The following is a 17471-nucleotide window of genomic DNA, read 5'->3' as shown; positions in this document are numbered from 1 at the left end:
GTACAGCAATTAGGTTTAAATCAGGTGTGAGGAGGAGACACTGAGCAACACTGTGCCCAGTGATCTTGAACTTCTGTGTCTTCAGGTAGATCTCCACCTCTAAAGGTTGCCTACTCCTGTCCTAGACCTTTGTGGTAATATTAAAAAGACAAAAAAATTGGAACTACCACCATTTTATTCTTTAGGGCATCTGCTTTCAGAAAATAAATGGATTTCCGTAAAATCCTTTTCTCTGAGGTTCACTGACCGACACAGCTTCAAGTCTTCAGACCATTGGGCTTATGCTCTTGCTCTCTAGGAGTAGGACTAGGCGGAAACCCTTTTAGTTATGCCCCTGGAGCAGTACCAGAGGGTATACCATCACTTCCTGCTGCAGGACTTACAGTTTGTAACAAGCAGTGTCAGAAGAACAAAACTCAATCCCAAAAGAGGAGCGGGTGCCGTGTGTCAGTGAACCTCAAGAGAAAAGGATTTTTACGGCAAGACAAAAATCCAGTTCTTTCGTTTACTGACAGACCACTTCAATTCTTCAGACCATTGGGATGCCCCAAAGCAGGGCAACATGAGGGGGTTAAGAAAAAAAAAAAAAAAAAAAAAGCAGCAAACGCAGAATTCCCAACAAGGCTAAACATAGCTAACCAGGTAACAGGAGCTCAACTAGGAACAACTGGAGTTCACCACCAGAAAATGTGCACCCTCAAGAAGCGGAAGCCTCTGCAACCGCAGCCTGGAAAACTGCTGCCAAACGCCGCATCTGAAGATGCAAGTACATCCACTTTAAAAATTTTGTGAATGTGTACACAGACGACCAAGCAGCCGCCTTGCACACCTGAACCTCTGATGTCGGAAGGCCCATGAGGCACTAAGCACCCTCGTAGAATGGGCTTTAGGGAAAGGAGGAACCTGACCCTTAATGGAGTAGGCCTGCACCACCGTTTACCTGATCCACTTGGAAATGGTCGCAGCAGATGCGGCCTGCCCCTTACGAGGTCCATCCGTAAGAACAATCGGATTTCCTAATCGGTTCAGTCACTGCCAGGTAAACCCGAATCGCTTTTACCATATCTAAGGAATGTAAGGCAATTTCCTTAGGATGTATAGGCTTAGGAAACATGGACAGTAGCACAATGTCCTCATTCAAGTGAAACCCTGAACACCACTTTGTCCCTATGAATCACCAAACAGGACAAACGCAGCCAACTCCGACATGTGGAATGGCCACCTTCTGTGACAAAGTGAGCAGAGGAATTTCTTGAAATTTTCAAAGGGAAGCCTTTGAAGCACCGACAGAACCAAATTGAGATCCCACGGAGGCACCAAGAATCGCACCGGAGAAGCCAGGTGGCAAACTCCCTGCACAAAAGTGTGACCCAAGGACTACGCCACCAACGGCCTTTGGAAAAAAAAAATAGCCAAGGCGGAAATCTGGTTCTTGATGGTGCCCAGAGCCAAACATTGATCTACACCCAATTATAGAAACTCCAACATGCGAGACACAGAAAAGGAGCGAGGAGAAACTCCCCGCCACTCAAACCAAGTAATGTAAGCCTTCCAAACTCGATAATAAACCTTCCTAGAATTAGATTTTCTAGCCTTCAAAAGCGTAGGATTTACAGACTCAGACAGCCCCCTGTGTTTCAATAGCCACACCATTAAAGTCAGCGACCGTAAAGCAGGATGGAAGATCTTCCCCGAGAGGAAGTTTCCAAGGGAGGTCTGCTACCAGCCTCACCAGGCCTGCGTACAAGGACTGGCGAGGCCAGTCTGGTGCCACCAGAATGACTGGAATTCCTTCTACCTCGATTAATACCTGAGACGTTACCGACAGTGGAACCGTCAGTTTCTTCAGAAGGGACTCCTCAAAAGGGATATCTTCTGGCAAAATGCTTCGTTATTCCAACCATGCGTTTCGGGGAACACCACTGACTAGTGACAATCTCATCAAAATAGACAGGAAAGGGAAAAACCTTATTCCCCTTGGAAGATTTGCGGGTGCCAAACTGCACCGGCGTCACCCACTCAGCTGAGACCTCCAACTTTAAAGTTTCCCGCACTGATACAATCAGGGCCTACACGAACGCTTTTTCATGCGCAGCGGCAGACGACGACTCATCCTCACTATTCGAGAACTCAGCGTACATGGACGCAGACCCAGTGGGCTGACCCATGTCCGCGGCGGCCAAATCCACCTCAGAATCTGAGGAAGCAAAGGATACAGGCAACGGTTCTTGCCAGGTCTCCTTTGCAGGGCCATATCTAGTTTGGCTACTAGTGACTGCAGGGCTGTCGTCATGGCTGCCAGGGCAGACAGACCCAGAGGGTCCAGCAGCTTCCAGGAGTGGATTGGGTGGTGAAATGAGCTCCCTAGGCTCCATTACCATAAAGAGTTAAGTGGAACCGCTGCTCAGCAAAGAAACATTTGTGACACTACAAGAAGCAGCGCACCCACGACGCTGTATACAGCAAGGAAGGATAGTGTACTCCCAGAGATTCACCACCTGAGCTGGGAATCACCAAAACGATCTGCCACACTTCTGGAAAGAGGAACCCCTGACTTGACACTAGAGGTCCCCACATCCTCAACACTGTCTCCGATTACAGGAAAAATGGGCGCCAATGCAAGTCTATGGGGGAACCAAAAACATGGCCGCTGAACCAGGAATCACAGACACCACGGAAAAACGGCGGTACCACGCAGAGCTGCACAGGTACACAAACAACTTACAGACCCCAGGAGAGGGCAGTCTAGAAATGCTCACTGACAGCAGCAGGAGCCAATGGCGCTCCACTGCTGTCTCAGCCAATGAGGAGAGTTCTGACAGCAGAGTCCCTCCTGCAATATTGCTGGATAGAGATGGGCTCAGGTAAGTATTATGGGGGCTGCTGCACACAGAAGGCTTTTGCAGGGGACTGCAGGCAAGCCTCTTGCCTATAGACTATGGGCCCTGGCTTGTGAGGGAACACTGCTCTTTGTGGGGTGTATTCTGGGGGACCCTTGGGGTAATGTTAATTTGGATTCAAGTCCATGTCTCCCCAAGACACACAGACTCTGGGACTAGAGGCCCAGGGTCCCTGTTAGGGCCTAGCTGCCCATTACGATAGGAACTGATCCACACAGTCAGACTCATAGCAGATGCTAATATCAGCTCAACCACCCGTCTTACACACATTGTTAATTGTTCCAATTAAAGCGGAGTTCCAACCACGAAAAAAAAAAAATTTCAATAAAAAACACCCCCGGGACAGTCAGGGCTAGTACATTCCACAATGGATAGCCTCTGTACTGTCCCGGGTCGCACTTACCTGAAAGCTTACCTTTAAAATTTCTTCTCCAGCGTTGCCATCTCGGATGTGGGCAGCTGAAGCCAGCGCGATCCTCTTCTGCGTCCTCTTCTCCCAGAATGCGCCTGCACCGGCCCCGCTCGTCACTTCCGGTGCAGCGCCGCATTCCTCCACAGCACCTGGGCATGCCCAGAAGCTGTTTAGCAGGGAATGCGGCACCGCACCGGAAGAGAAGAGCGGGGCCGGTGCATTGATTCCTGGGAGCGATGACGTTCAGCTCCCAATAATCATTGCAAACCGGAAGTGATGGCGCGGGCCGCGGCCGCCGAGGGAGGAAGTGGAAGGAAGGTGAGTATATTTTTCTACAACAACAAGGCAAGTTGGAAAAAAAAAAAAATAGTAACTACCCATTTCTTTTTCAGGGGACAAATAGGAAGCGGATGGCCACAAAATCGACTATGTTGATTTTGTGGCCGGAACTCCGCTTTAACTCACCTATTGTCTAAGGGATGTGCTTACATTTGTAAATCAGGTGTATTGTTCTTTGGGAGCTCAATGTCAGCAAGTCTTACCTGCAATGAGACCTCTGAGTGGCTAGTTAATTAAATCACTGTCAGCTATTAGTTGAGTGGGAAAGTAGTATACGGTTTGTGTTGGTTGTTCTTTAGATATGGTAATTATATTTCTGTATACAATTTCGTCTGCAAACGATAATGTAATCAGGCACCTGACTTGGTGGGGTATATATTCGGTGTGAGTGTTCATAAAGAGTTCCAGATTTGCAGCTAAAATTAGTTCTGCCTATTTTTTGGTTGCAATAGGCGGCTATAATATCTGATATCCATGTTCAAGACTGGAGGAAGCGGTATACTGACGGAAGCACTCAAGCACAGTGTGGGTCGGTTCTGTCACATTGGTGGCAAGTGATGGGATGCTTCCTGTAATCTGGGACATCCAAACCTCCACTGGGAACCAAGGTCTGGATAGCAGGAGAGGAGAGGTACAGATACCAGCCACCATGGAAGAGGAAGGCTGCGAGAGATGTGGATACAGCACAGGGGACCAGTGTCAGAGCAGGTCCTGCTTGCATGGTACGGTTCTATCCGCTGGCAACTCTGGAAGGAAGCACTAGCCCGTGAGCAGCGACACCAAGGAAAAATTCTCCCCTTCATCCAGGAAAGGTACTGGTCGTTCAAAGTGCGAATGGTGTTTTTGGGGAAACAACCACACAAGGAATGGAAAGCGGAGTTAAGCAGGCTGGTCCAGGCGGAGATGTGATTGGAGAGCTACAGAGCTCTAGGCCAGTACGTAACCCAAGTGTATTCATGGACAGTGGACGAAAGCCCAACGGATGGCTTTGGCTACGGCAGTCTGGGGCTATTAGAGAGACAGTCCAAGGACCCTGACTTTGGGAGTGAACTGGAGTGGTGTTTGGAGGAAATCTTGGAATAGAGAGAAGAGATGCCAAATGTCTTGGAAGTACACTGGAACATTTGGAGTCTCTAGCCAATCAGGAATAAAAGCTGGAGATGGCTCTGCAGCCGGTCTGGGCTCCCTTTGCCTGGGACTATCCAGAGGTACCAGTTGACAGTTCTGAATGCCTGGCTGAAGTGTCTGCTGAAGTGTCTGCAATGGGTTTGCCTTGCCAACCTCCACCCGCAACTATGGAAGCGTAGCTCTTATGGTGGTTGCAGCAAGTGTTGACTGACCTTGATGAACCTGTTCTGCACAGGATGAGCTTAGATGGAGAAAGGAGTCTATCCCAGCAGCTGGATATAAGGTACGGGAGATGGAGCATTCAGCTCATCTTCCTAGCTGCAGTTCAAGGGCTAAAGAGAAGAGGAAGCTGTTCTCATTCCCCAGCCACAGAAAACATGGATTTAATTGATTTTTCATCAGAGGATGTTATGGATGATGAATCACCCACCAAAGTGTTGGCACTGGGCCCAAGTGCCATCAGCCTGTGCCCTGGACTTTCAGCAATTCCAGTGACTGGGGATTTAATAGACTTCTCTGCTGAGGAAGAACAACCTGGTGAGCCTCCAGCAGAAGAGATGGCATCAGGGACAAACACCACTGAGCTCTGCCCCACACCAACAGCAGCTTCCTGAGAGAAAAGGCAGCCAGCCAGCTATACCACTAGCAGGGACATGGAATTTCCTGCCAGCAGCATCTATGGAGGTACAAGAAACTTCTCCAGCTGAAGTGCTAACAGACAGAGGGTCCAGGACTTCTGCCCACACCCGCAGAAGTTCTGGAGACCCAGGTTGAAAAAATGGTGGTCACTCCCCAGGAGCAGATCGAGATCCAGGGGGAGAAAGAAGGTGTTCGTCCTCCCTCCCCAACGGCAGTGTAGTGACTTAGGAGCAAAGCAAGTCCTCCTCACTCCCCAGCGGGAGAACAGGCGTCTGGGAGATGGAGCAATCAGCTCATCTCCTCAACGGCAGATCTAGTTTAGGAGGGGAGATGGTTGTCCTCTCTCCCCAACAGTCAGCCAAAATGGTCTTCTCTCCTCAGCAAGGATCAGTGCAACAACAGAGACAGTGACAGAACTGTCATCCCGGCAGCCAGATGAGGGAACGGAAGATGAAGCAGTCGGCTCCTCTCCCAAACGGCAGCTACACATTTTGGGTGAAAAAAAAAAAAAAAAAAGTCATCCTTCCTCCCAAGCAACAGATTCACAGTATGGGAGTGGAGGCAGCTGGCCTCCCTCCCCAACAGTTAGCTGGAGCGGATGTGGTGTCCCCAGCAGAAGTGCTGACAACAGCACAGAGTGCTACTGACCTCTGCCCAGTACTGGCAACAAAGGTCCAGGGAGCTGGGGCCATCGGCCCCTCTCCCCAACAAGCTGATGTAGTGAAGCTTCTACTCCCAGCTGAATCGCTGGCAATGGGGCAGAGCGCCGCTGGCCTCAGTCTAGCACCTACAATGTTTGCACAGCTTCAGGGAACTGGGGCAATCTGCCCCTCTTTCCAGCAGCAGACCAAGCCCCGAAATGGTAAAATCCATCCAGCTGAAGAGCTGGCAGCAGGACAGAGTCAAGGACCTCTGTTCCACATTGGAGGACAACTATTCTCTGCAGCCAAGAATGGAGATCATGCAGACTGTGAGTTCACTCTGCCCAACTAACACGTTAAGATCAGGTGGAGGTCTGGGACCTTGTTAGTTGACTTTTGATGAGGGAAGAAATTAAATAGACCCATCCGAAACAGAAGCTTTTGTAGGGAACTGCAGGCTAGCCTCTTGCCTACTGACTATGGGCCCTGGCTTGTGAGGGAACACTGCTCTTTGGAAGGTGTATGCTGGGGGGACCCTTGGAGAAATGTTAATTTGGATTCAAGTCCATGTCTCCCCAAGACACACAGACAGACTCTAGGCCCAGGTAATATTAGCTCAACCACCTGACTTCCACACATTGTATACAGAAATATAACTTAACAATTTCATCTGCATACAATAATGTAATCAGGCACCTGACCTGGTGCGGTATATATTCCGTGCAAGTTTGTTCAATAAACAGTACAGATTGCAGCCAAAACAATTTCTGCCTAGTTCTTAGTTTCAAAAGAAGGTTATAACATCTGATATCTATGTTCAAGACTGGAGGAAGCAGTATACTGACGGAAGCACTCAAGCACAGTGTGGGTCGGTTCAGTCACAATTACTTTTCGGGTTTTCTTTTACTTTCAATGATCATGATAAACAGGACAAATAGTAGGGTGAATCTCATTAACAGGAGAACAGACCACAATAAAACTGACAGGGGTTCCAATCCCTCTCCACTATCCAAAAAGTTTTAGTTATACTTAAAATGTATACAATGCACATCAATATGTAGTCTCATGGGAACATGTAAGCACATGCTTCCACAAGCACATACATATGCTGTACATATGTTAGCACATTTACTATAAACATTTAGCCATGGATTTAATCCCTGGTGTGGGAATGGACTACATGTTAAGATGCAGATTTACACCCCTTAGTCATTAATGGGTTCAGCATGCCTGGTAATACCCTGCTGCAGAGTGTATACAATACAAGAAAAAAAAAAAGTCCATTTACATGTGCCTTCAGTGTCGCTTCCTGCTGTGTTATTTGGTTTTTGAGGTAAGGATTAGCCCCGGTTATCAGAGCACGGAATGCTGCCTCCAGGTCTCGCTTCTTACGGAATGTGTGCAGTGCCTCTCTCAAGTGATGCTGTCTCCTTATAGATGGCAGTGGACTAGAACATAAAAAGAAATAAATACATTAATATGTAGAACATATAAAACAGCTTAAGGTAATTTAGCCTAACAGCGATAACATGCAAATAACTAAGTGACCCTCTGGCTAATCAATATCCTTGTCCATTAACAAAAACTGCAACGGACATGTGTACCCACTTAAGCAGGTTCACACCAGTGCAGCTTTGAAATCGTGCTACTTCAGCACTGCTGGTTTTATTGCAGCTTGCGACTAAATTTAACAGAAGTCTATGAAAGTAGCAATGAAGTCGACAAGTAGTGGTACAGGAACCTTTTCATATTCGCTGTGACATAAGTGGCGATATGAACAGTTCCAATGCCAACAATAGGGTGAGATGTGATATGGAACTGTCAAATCATATGGCAAGTTGCACCAGTGTAAGCGGGGGCTTAAAGTGCAGTGCAACCACATGGTGATTAAATAGATTAAGGAAACTCTTGAAAAACACACAACGTTCAACACCAGTATAGTGAACCCTGCTCCAAGTTGGTAAAGATGGGATGGTCCTGTACCCAGCCTAACAAAGAAAACGTGGGAGTAGAATTGCTGATAAATGACCAATAAACAAAAAAAAAAAAAAAAGTGTACAAATAAACACGGTAATCAAAAGTGCAGATAGCCCAGAGTGCCAAGAAGAGACTAACTGCTCCAACTATGGAGTATTGGTTTTAGTTTGAGTGGGTGCTCGCTTCGATGACAAAAAGAAAAAAAAAAAGTAATTGAAAACGAAATAGGAAAAGATTAAATAAAAATTGCACTCACAAGTGAACTTGTGCACTGTTCGAGAAGGCTTTGGATTGGGTGTATAGAAAGGCTTTGGATTGGGTGTGCCAGGAGAATAGTTTCTGGCTATTCTTGTACACTTGGTCCAAAGCTTTCTCAGGCAGTCCCACTTGGCACATGCCTTCCCCTGCGAGTTCAATTTCATTTAATAAATCAAAAAGATTAATTGTGCATAATCCACCATAGGTTAATAAAAGTGCTGCTATTCCATAGATCAAAAAAAAAAAAAAAATTAACAAAATACTGTATGTGATATTCAGTTAAAACAAAACAGATAACTCCATGCTAGAAATAACTGCATGTGCATAGGCCACTACAGTAGTTCTTAATGGGTAAATTCCATAAAATTATTGATGGTCCTTTTTACTTCAATATGTGCATAAACAATTTTTGGGGTGCTTGTGACTTTTATCAAGTGAATCCAACATGTACTCCACCACAGTTTTAGGCAAATGTGAAAAAAATTCTATAAGAATGCTTTCAGAAATAGAAGTGTGGAAAAATAGAAAAAATATCCGGGCTTTGGACTGATTAGTGTAATGAAGCTGGTGCCTCCACTTAAACGGCTACCTAGGTAGAGGGTAGTATATGTGATAGAGCAAGTTAGCGGGTGTTGCGCAATACTCCGTGTGTACACACCTAAAAAATACAGTATCTAACAGTGAGTACACCCCTACCATTTTTTGTACATTTTATTATATCTTTATGTGACAACACTGAAGAAATGACACTTTGCTACAATGTAAAGTAGTGAGTGTACAGCTTGTATAACAGTGTAAATTTGCTGTCCCTTCAAAATAACTCAGACATGTCTAAACCGCTAAAATATGAATATTTACAAAAATGTGAGGGGTGTACTCACTTGAGATACTGTAACTTATACTTTCTAAACATAATGTAAAGCAAATCACAAAAAATACATAAACCCATTGTGACTCAGTGATAAAGTGACATGTGCAAAAAAAACCCCAAAAAAAAAACAAAAAACACAACTTTCAATATAGACCATTATTAGTGGCTCAGTGCAAAAGTGGCATGTGCATGAATACAATATAAGGACAGTACTAAAATTTGATAATGCATGGAAATGAGAATAAAAAGGTGCTTTCACAAAATGTTCATGGCGGTGTCTTTACTCATGCTCCCTCTTCTGTGCCGCACTCACCAGAAAGCTCTCCACACCCAGGGGGTAGCCAATGTTCACAGCACCAGTGGCTGTATGTAATCTCCTTTTCGCAATAGGTGGCTGACACACTATATTCTTATTCTCCAGTTACCCCCACGGTATCATACATTTGTGGGAGACTCAAACATCCATAGCATAATTCCTGGGCGAGTGAGTGAAGACACGAGCACAAACATTTCTGATTTCCGTGCAAGATCAAATTTTAGGACTTTTGCACTGAGCCAATATTAATGGTCTATATTGAAAGTTTTTTTCACATCACTTTATCACTGAGTCTCAGGTTAATATATCGATTTTTTGCAATTTGCTTTAAACTATTGCGTTTAGCACATATAAAAGTTTTTAATTTGGTTGATACACACCCAGTATAAGCAGCCCCCCACCCACTAACTTTCTAACACAGAAATAGAAGTGTGACTAGTTTGTTATCAAATCACAAATTAAAGTAAACAGAAGAAAAATCCAAATCAAAGCAATATACCATCCTTTTTCTCCACACCAGCATCAATTCTTCTAGGTACACTTGCGCACAGTTTTTGAAGGAACTCGGCTGGTTGATTGTTCCAAACATCTTGGAGAACTAACCACAGATCTGTGGATGTAGGCTGCCTTCAAAAACTGTGTGCAAGTGTACCTAGAAGAATTGATGTTGGTTTGAAGAAAAAGGGTGATCGCACCAAATATGGATTTGGGATTTCTCTTCTGTTCATTTACATTTCATTTTGTGATTTAAAAATAAAAATATAAATAACTTCACACTAAGAAAACTTTCAGAACTAGAATTTACACTAACTTTTCCCCCATGAACACAATATTACCTTTTTCATTAAGCTTGTCATTCACTTTACAAAGTAAACCATCTCTATTCCTTTAGTAGATTTATAGCCCCAATACATAAAAGAAAAAAAGTAACAAGATTGCAGGACTGAGTGCCGGTTCACACATATACGAGACCGCATTGCTATGCAAATCACATGCGATGTCTGTGCGTTGCTAAATCAGCCATACAGGTTGTATGGCTGAATTTGCATCGCATTCAGACCAAAGTCGCACAGGATCCTTTTTTGGTCCGCACCAGAATCAGATCACATGAGTGTTCACACTACGATTCCACTGCTGCCACTGTTAGATTGTAAAGTATTTTTTTTTTCCTATTAAAATAACATGCTATACTTAACTGTTCTGTGAAATGGTTTTGCAGCCCAGATCCTCCTCCTCTTGGTTCCCTGGCTGGAGCTCCTGGCCCCTATCTCCTGTTAAGTGCCCCCACAGCAAGCAGCTTGCTTTGGTGGCACCGAGCCAAGGCTCCCTCTGTCCATTCAGAGACTGAGCTGCGGTTCGGCTCTGCCACCTCTCCTCAGTGGCTAATTGGCTTTGATTGACAGCAGTTGGAGACAATGGCGCTGCTGCTGTATCTCAGCCAATCAGGAGGACTGTACAGCTGAGGTATTTGTGGACATTGCTGGATCGATAGGGTGCTCAGGTAGTATTAGGGGGGCTGCTGCATACAGCAGTTTTTTTTTTTTTTATTTAATGCATAGAATTTTTACTTAATGCATTAAATCACTTTAATGCTAAACTTACCCATTCGATTTAGAAGGCTTCATTCACACAGGTGCTGAGGCCCGTAGACTGAAATGGCCATTTACGCATGTGGTCTGAGCTGCCAGTTACATTGGCTATCCGCACACAGCAAGATTATAGCGATGCAGCAGCTTTATAGACAAAGCTGCTTGTCCTATTTTGCAAGGTGCGCAGGTGAACAGCTCCAAACAGACCGTTATGCTCGCTGGCATACCAATCAAATTTGAACAAGCAGCTGTTTCTAAGCAGCCGCTGCCTCCCCAAAAACTTACATGGGCTGGGTACACTCAACAGCTGGAGGCTCAAGCTGTATAAACAAATGGACCATAGCACCTGTGTGAATGAGGTTGATAGGAAAATAAAAAAAAGCTGAAGCAATGGCTGCGCAGGATTAACATCAGGAAGCATTGAACTTCTAGGATAGCAGCTATTGGCACACAGATAACTGATTGCTATCCTCAGTAATATGGTTACCTTCGAATACATTTTAAAAAGGGGCCCGTCCCCTTTCACTCCTCATTGACTGACTACAGCGGGAACCAATGGTGACGCACTGCTGTCTCAGCCAATGAGGAGGCGAGTCCCAAGCAGCCGAGACACTCCTGCAACATCGCTGGATTTAAAGGAACCTAAGGTAAGTATTAGGGGGACTGAGGGGGCTGCTGTACACAGAGGGCTTATTATCTTAATAGAATGCATTAGGATAGAAAAACCTTCTGATTTTACAACCACTTTAAGTTAATTCTCGGAAGGGCAACAATGCAAATAAAGTGCTGTACCAAAGCAGAATTAAAACGTCATTCTTCAAAAGATTAAAAATTGTACGTTTATCTGACATGCCACGACTGGTGCGAGCAAACTGATCACAAGATGCTTAGCCAACAATGTAAAGCTACGTGAGATTTGGAGGTGCTGAAGCCGCATGCATGCGGGAGGAGGTATTGCATTCCGGTAATGAATCCTGTGCTGGAGTGGGGTCCTCTCGGTGCCAGACACAGCCTCCCGGGACATCCAGGTCGCCAGCGCCTGCCACCAAATGCACCACAAAGGGAGCCGCACACGTTGCCTGGAAATGACGTCACAGGACTGGCAACATGGGCGGCTCCCAGGCAGCCACGTCTGGCATAGAGTGGACCCCACTCTGGCACAGGATCCATTAACTGAATGCGAGACCCCCTCCCACATGGAGGTGTCGAAGCCGCATGCAATTGTCACACAGCTGAGCGGTTTCCTCAAGAGTCTGTTGGAGTGCCTCGTCACTCATGCATCCATCTCTCCAGGTACTTAACATTGTTGGCTAAGCGTCTTGTGATCACAATTTGCTCGCACTAATCGTGGCATGTAGAATAAAACGGTTATAATTTTATCTTTTGAAGAATGGAGTTTTAATTCTGCTTTGGTACAGCTCTTTATTCCCATTTGTTGTTAACCTTCACTGATCTCACTGGTTTTTAAGTTTGGGACAGCAGCGACCTGTTAGAAGACTAAACACTTTCTAAGTGGGACAGCTCCTTAGCGCCTGGACTTTGTTTTTAAGTTAATTCTCTGCCTACTTAGTTTAGGGATTATGTTTAAGTCTTATGGGTAGCTCAAGGGCTATGAGGGAGTTGACAATAGGCGATAGACCTTGGGGGAATATGGGTGTTCATACTCAGCCTCTAAATCTGTAAAGCCCCCCTCACACGGGATTTCTGATCAGGTCCGCCTGTCAGTTTTTCAGGTGGACAAGATCGAATGCTCCATGCACCCCTATGGAGCAGCAGATATCAGCAGTGACATGTCCGCTGACACCTTCTGCTAACCGATCTCGTTCATGAAATCCAGACAGATGGTAACCCTATTTTTCATGCCCCTGGAAGATCAGATGAAAATGGAGAGGTGGTCAGTTTTCATCTGATCTCCCATAGAGGAGAGCGGGGCTCTGACAGGTCCGTCTCAGCACAGTGAGCAGAGATGGACCTGTCATCTGCCTGCTCAGCGGGAGATCGGCAGATCAATCGCCATTGAGCAAAACAGAGTCCGCTGGGCGGAAAGCCCATATGAAAAAGGACCCTTAAGACGGTAGAGAAGGGACATGATAAAACCAATGTGTATGCAATCAAGCGCGGAGATCTGACATTGCACTAAGCACGGCTGTTAAACACTGCTCGGTTCTTTTAAGCATAATCTTACAAGACAGGAGCATACTAGAGACTTTTAAGTAAAAATAAAGAAACTGGTCTCTTTAAAGAAAGCTAAAAAAGTATTTGCACAGCATAGAGTGCAGCTCACCCGACGTTCATTTTGTGTGTTCGGAATCCCACGTAAGGATCAAGCACCAAGCTGGTTGCCAGGTCATCATTCTGACAAAGTTCTCTTGCTGTCACACGGTTGGAACCCATAGTATTGTTGGATTGTGTATCATGCTGTTATTACCTATTATCCCAAAAGAACGAGAGAGAAAAAAAAGATAGTCAAGTATCATTCCCGGAGGAGAGGAGGGGCAAATGCATAATATCTCTGTAAAAAAAATTTGCCTGGAATTAATAGTGTGCGTAGTAGAGACTGTCCTCCGTAAGGCTCAGTAACACTGAGCTGCATGCCCAACCCCAGTGTATGTTCACAAACGGGCACAGCAGGCAAAAGGCTGATGGGGGTTCTGAGAGACTTGTAGGTCCCCTTCCCTTGTGATTTGCAATAGAGAACAGTGGACAGATTGCATAGCATGGAATTCACGCATTACCGTCCTCTGTCAATCACAAGGATGGGTGACCTTAAGGAAAATCGTTCTCAGCATCCCCATAAGGTTTTGCCCACTGTCAGTGTTCATGCCCCTGGTCTTTGGTAGGATGCTGGCATCCTGTTTTGAAGTAGCTAATGAAGCTATGCAGCCAACCATGTCCTAGTAACTAGTACTGGTTGCTAGGACACAGTCTGCCGCCACCTTACACTTTATATTACTTAAATAAAAAAAAAGTGCAGAGCATATTCAACATTTTGGACTGTGCTGCACTGTACTCACAGCAAGTGCCCAGCCTTCAGAGTTGGAAGGACCCTGGGTGCCTACACAGCACAGTCTCCATTCCATGCTGCCCTATGATTGGAAAGTAGACTCTAACCAAGCTCACTTGTCACCGTGATCTTTCCTGAAATCAAATGCCTTGCACTGAATGGGGTGGGGCAAATCCATTCACATGTTGCAGTTCTACTTGCCGAAAACAATGGGGGTATTTAAGGTTTGCTGTGTCACAAAGCAAAGCATCGGGGCCACAGCAGAAGGACTCCATCTCCATATGGCTGCTTTTGCTGCCTGGAGGGAGGTGTGGGAGGGGGGGGGGGGTGGCCCAACCTCCTGTTTTTATTTGCCCGCCCCCTCCGCAAAATTTAAAGGAAGCCTTAGAATCGGGTACTTACATGATGCGAGTGCTTCAAATGCTTTCTGGAAACTATCCCAACCATCATTTTCAATATGCTTTGTCTGAGATGTGGAAACAGCTTTTTTTTTCGCAATTACTTCTCCTTCAAAACTCTGGGGCTTCAATTAAGTCCAACACCCACTGCTTCTCATTAAAAATAGCTCAGTGGGCTACATGATCACGATTACACCTGCTGCTGTGTTAAAATCCTCTAGGAATCCATACACACTGCTACACAAGAGGAACAAAAATGTTTCATATGTGTAATTAGACCACATATCATCTTTCATAGCAATTTGTGGAACATCACACTCATTTTCTTTACACAGAAAGGCACACCAGTCTATTGTATCTGACAAAGCAGGTATAATAAACATGAAAATGTTACATTATTACAAGCAATTGTATTTTACACAAGGTATACATCAGAGTTTAGACCATGTCATGTGTTTGCGATTGCACTTACTGTGATGGTATGTTTATTGAGGCTTTCAGAGTTTGATAGCAGCGTACAGAATATGCAGAGCTTTGCCCTTCCTATGTGGTGAATAGACACAGGTCCATATATTTCAATCATATGCAGGAGAAATAACAGGAAAATGCTTCTTCTCAGAGCAAAGGAATGGCTATGAATGTGGCTCCATTTACACCAGCTGACTCCAAAGTTGCGTGATTTTTAGTGCAACTTTGGAGTCAGGCTTTGATAGGATTTTTACACCCTCTTGGCATGGAAGCGGTGTCAGTCAGATCAAAGTAGTGCAGGAACCTTTTCTGAAGTAGCTGCGGCTTTGGTGGTGTCAATTGGAACAGAACTCATAGAAATAGAATTTTACATGTCCTGCGACTTGGGGTCTCACAAGTCAGATCCCAAGTCGCACAATTGTGAAAGCAACCTTTCTGCAGAACCCTTGAGGCACCAGAATAACCAGAACTGTGCCCCCGACTAATTTCATGTACTCCAACAATAAGTGGGTGATGTGGACAAATGTAATTCTTCTGTTCGCTATCATGCGTTAGGGCAAATCTGGTGCAAAGTGCAAGTCAGCGCTTGGACACAGGTCACATTCTGCACAAAGCAGCATCCTGCATCTGCTGTTGGAAGAGCGATCTATAGGCACAGAATTCTCAAGTATTCAGGCATGAAGAACTTCCCAATGAGGGTGAATGTCAGCCTGAACCATAAAAACTGCATTTTTGACTTACCGTAAAATAATTTTCTCTGAAGTTCATTGACAGATGCAGCTCCATATTCTTAACCATTGGGTTATGCTGCCCCCTACAGGAGGACGACACTTGGCAGAGAAAAGCTTGAACACGCCTATGGGGCAGTCCCTGGGGGTATACTCCCACTTCCTGCTATAGGTATTCAGTTTTGTAACAAGCAGTCTCGGAAAAAAAAAAAAACTACAAAGAGGGGCGGGTGCTGTGTCCGTCAATGAACAACAGAGATAAGGATTTTACAGTAAGAAAAATCCCATGTTCTCTTTCATTCATTGACGGACACAGCTCTTCATCTTCATGACCTTAGGGACGTCCCAAAGCAGTGTCAAACATGAGGGTGGGAACAGCAGACAAACTTCCCAAAGGCTAAACATAGCCAACCAGATAACATGGAGCTCAAATGAGAACTGGAGCTGACCTGGAAAAAAAAAAAAAAAAAACCCTCAAAAGAGGACCTCTAAACAACAACCTGGAAAACTTTTCGGCCAAAAGAAGCATCCGCAGATGCCAATACATCCACTTTATAAAAAAAAAAAAAAAAAAATTTGAACGTGTCCACAGACAAGGTGGCTGCCTTGCAAACTTGCACCACTGAGGCCTGATGACGAAAGGCCCAGGAGGCACAAAGTGCCCGAGTAGAGTACAACCTGACAGGGAAAAGAGGAACCTGACCCTGAATAGAATAGGCTTAAACCACAGTGACTGATCCATCTGGAAATGGTCACAGCAGAAGCAGCCAACCCCTTGCAAAGACAAACAATGAGTGACTTCCTAAACGACTACATAGCCGCCAGGTACACCCTGACTGCCCAAAGCACATCCAGGGAATGCACGACAACTTCCTTAGAACGCCTAGAGTTAGGACACCAGGAGGGCAACGCAATGCTTCATTCAGATGAAAATCTGAGACGACCTTTGGAAGGAACGACGGACTCGGTCAAAGAACCACCTTATCCCTGTGAATCACTAGATAAAGGTGAACCACAAGACTGCGTTGCCAGCTCAGACACCCTGCGTGCAGACGTAATAGCCACTAAAAAGGCCACCTTCTGGAAAATGTAATGTAATCAGGGGAATCTCCAGAATATTTTCAAAGGGAGGTTTCTGAAGAACTGACAACACCAAATTGCGGTCCCACAGCCGCAATGGCGACCACACCGGGGGAGCCAAGTGTCTCGCTCCCTGGAGAAAAGGTACGCACCAAAGAGTGTGTGGCCAACAGATGTTGAAAGAAAATCGCCAAGGCTGAAACCTGGCCCTTCATGGTACTCAAGGGCCAAACTCCGCTCGACCCCTCACTGGAAGAAAGCCAATATCTGAGTCACCAAAAAAGAGCGAGGGTGAACTCCAAGAGATTCACACGAAGCAATGTACGCCTTCCAAGTACGATGGTAAATCTTCCTCAAAGTAGATTTTCTAGCTATTAAAAGCTTAGGAATCACTGAATCAGACAACCCTCTATCCTTCAGCACCTGGCTTTTAACAGCCAAGCTGTCAAAGTGAGCAACTAATGCAGGATGGAAGATCGGTCCTTGAAACAAAATATCTTCCCTGAGAGGAAGTCTGGAAAGCGCATCGGCGAATAGCCGTACCAAGACCATCGATGCCAATCCAGAGCCACCAGGATGACCGGAATCCCTTCTGCCTTGCAAGGAGGAAAGGCATATCAGACGATGACTCCAAAAACTACTCCAGAGTCCAGACCCCTTGATAACACGGTGTCAAGGACGCCTCCCCACCTGGATAGGATGGCATCTGTGGTGACAACTGTT

At 45.5% G+C, this 17471-nt stretch overlaps 1 protein-coding gene across 5 annotated transcripts in view; it reads right to left on the bottom strand.

The window, feature by feature from the left end:
• KMT5C (lysine methyltransferase 5C) overlaps positions 1-17471 on the bottom strand; it is a 70304-nt gene that overhangs the window by 38321 nt on the left and 14512 nt on the right. For all 5 annotated transcript variants that reach the window (XM_082274583.1, XM_082274586.1, XM_082274587.1 and 2 more), the window contains exons 2-3: positions 13355-13498; positions 7348-7507 (exon numbers count right to left, since the gene is read on the bottom strand). In XM_082274583.1, the coding sequence (XP_082130709.1) occupies positions 7348-7507; positions 13355-13464 (270 nt within the window). In that variant the 5' untranslated portion in view covers positions 13465-13498. The remainder of the gene's footprint in view (positions 1-7347; positions 7508-13354; positions 13499-17471) is intronic.

The sequence above is a fragment of the Pelophylax lessonae genome (assembly GCF_965119305.1).
Source record: "Pelophylax lessonae genome assembly, chromosome: 12".
NCBI classification, from domain to species: domain Eukaryota; kingdom Metazoa; phylum Chordata; class Amphibia; order Anura; family Ranidae; genus Pelophylax; species Pelophylax lessonae.
This window is presented reverse-complemented; position numbering and strand designations above follow the sequence as displayed.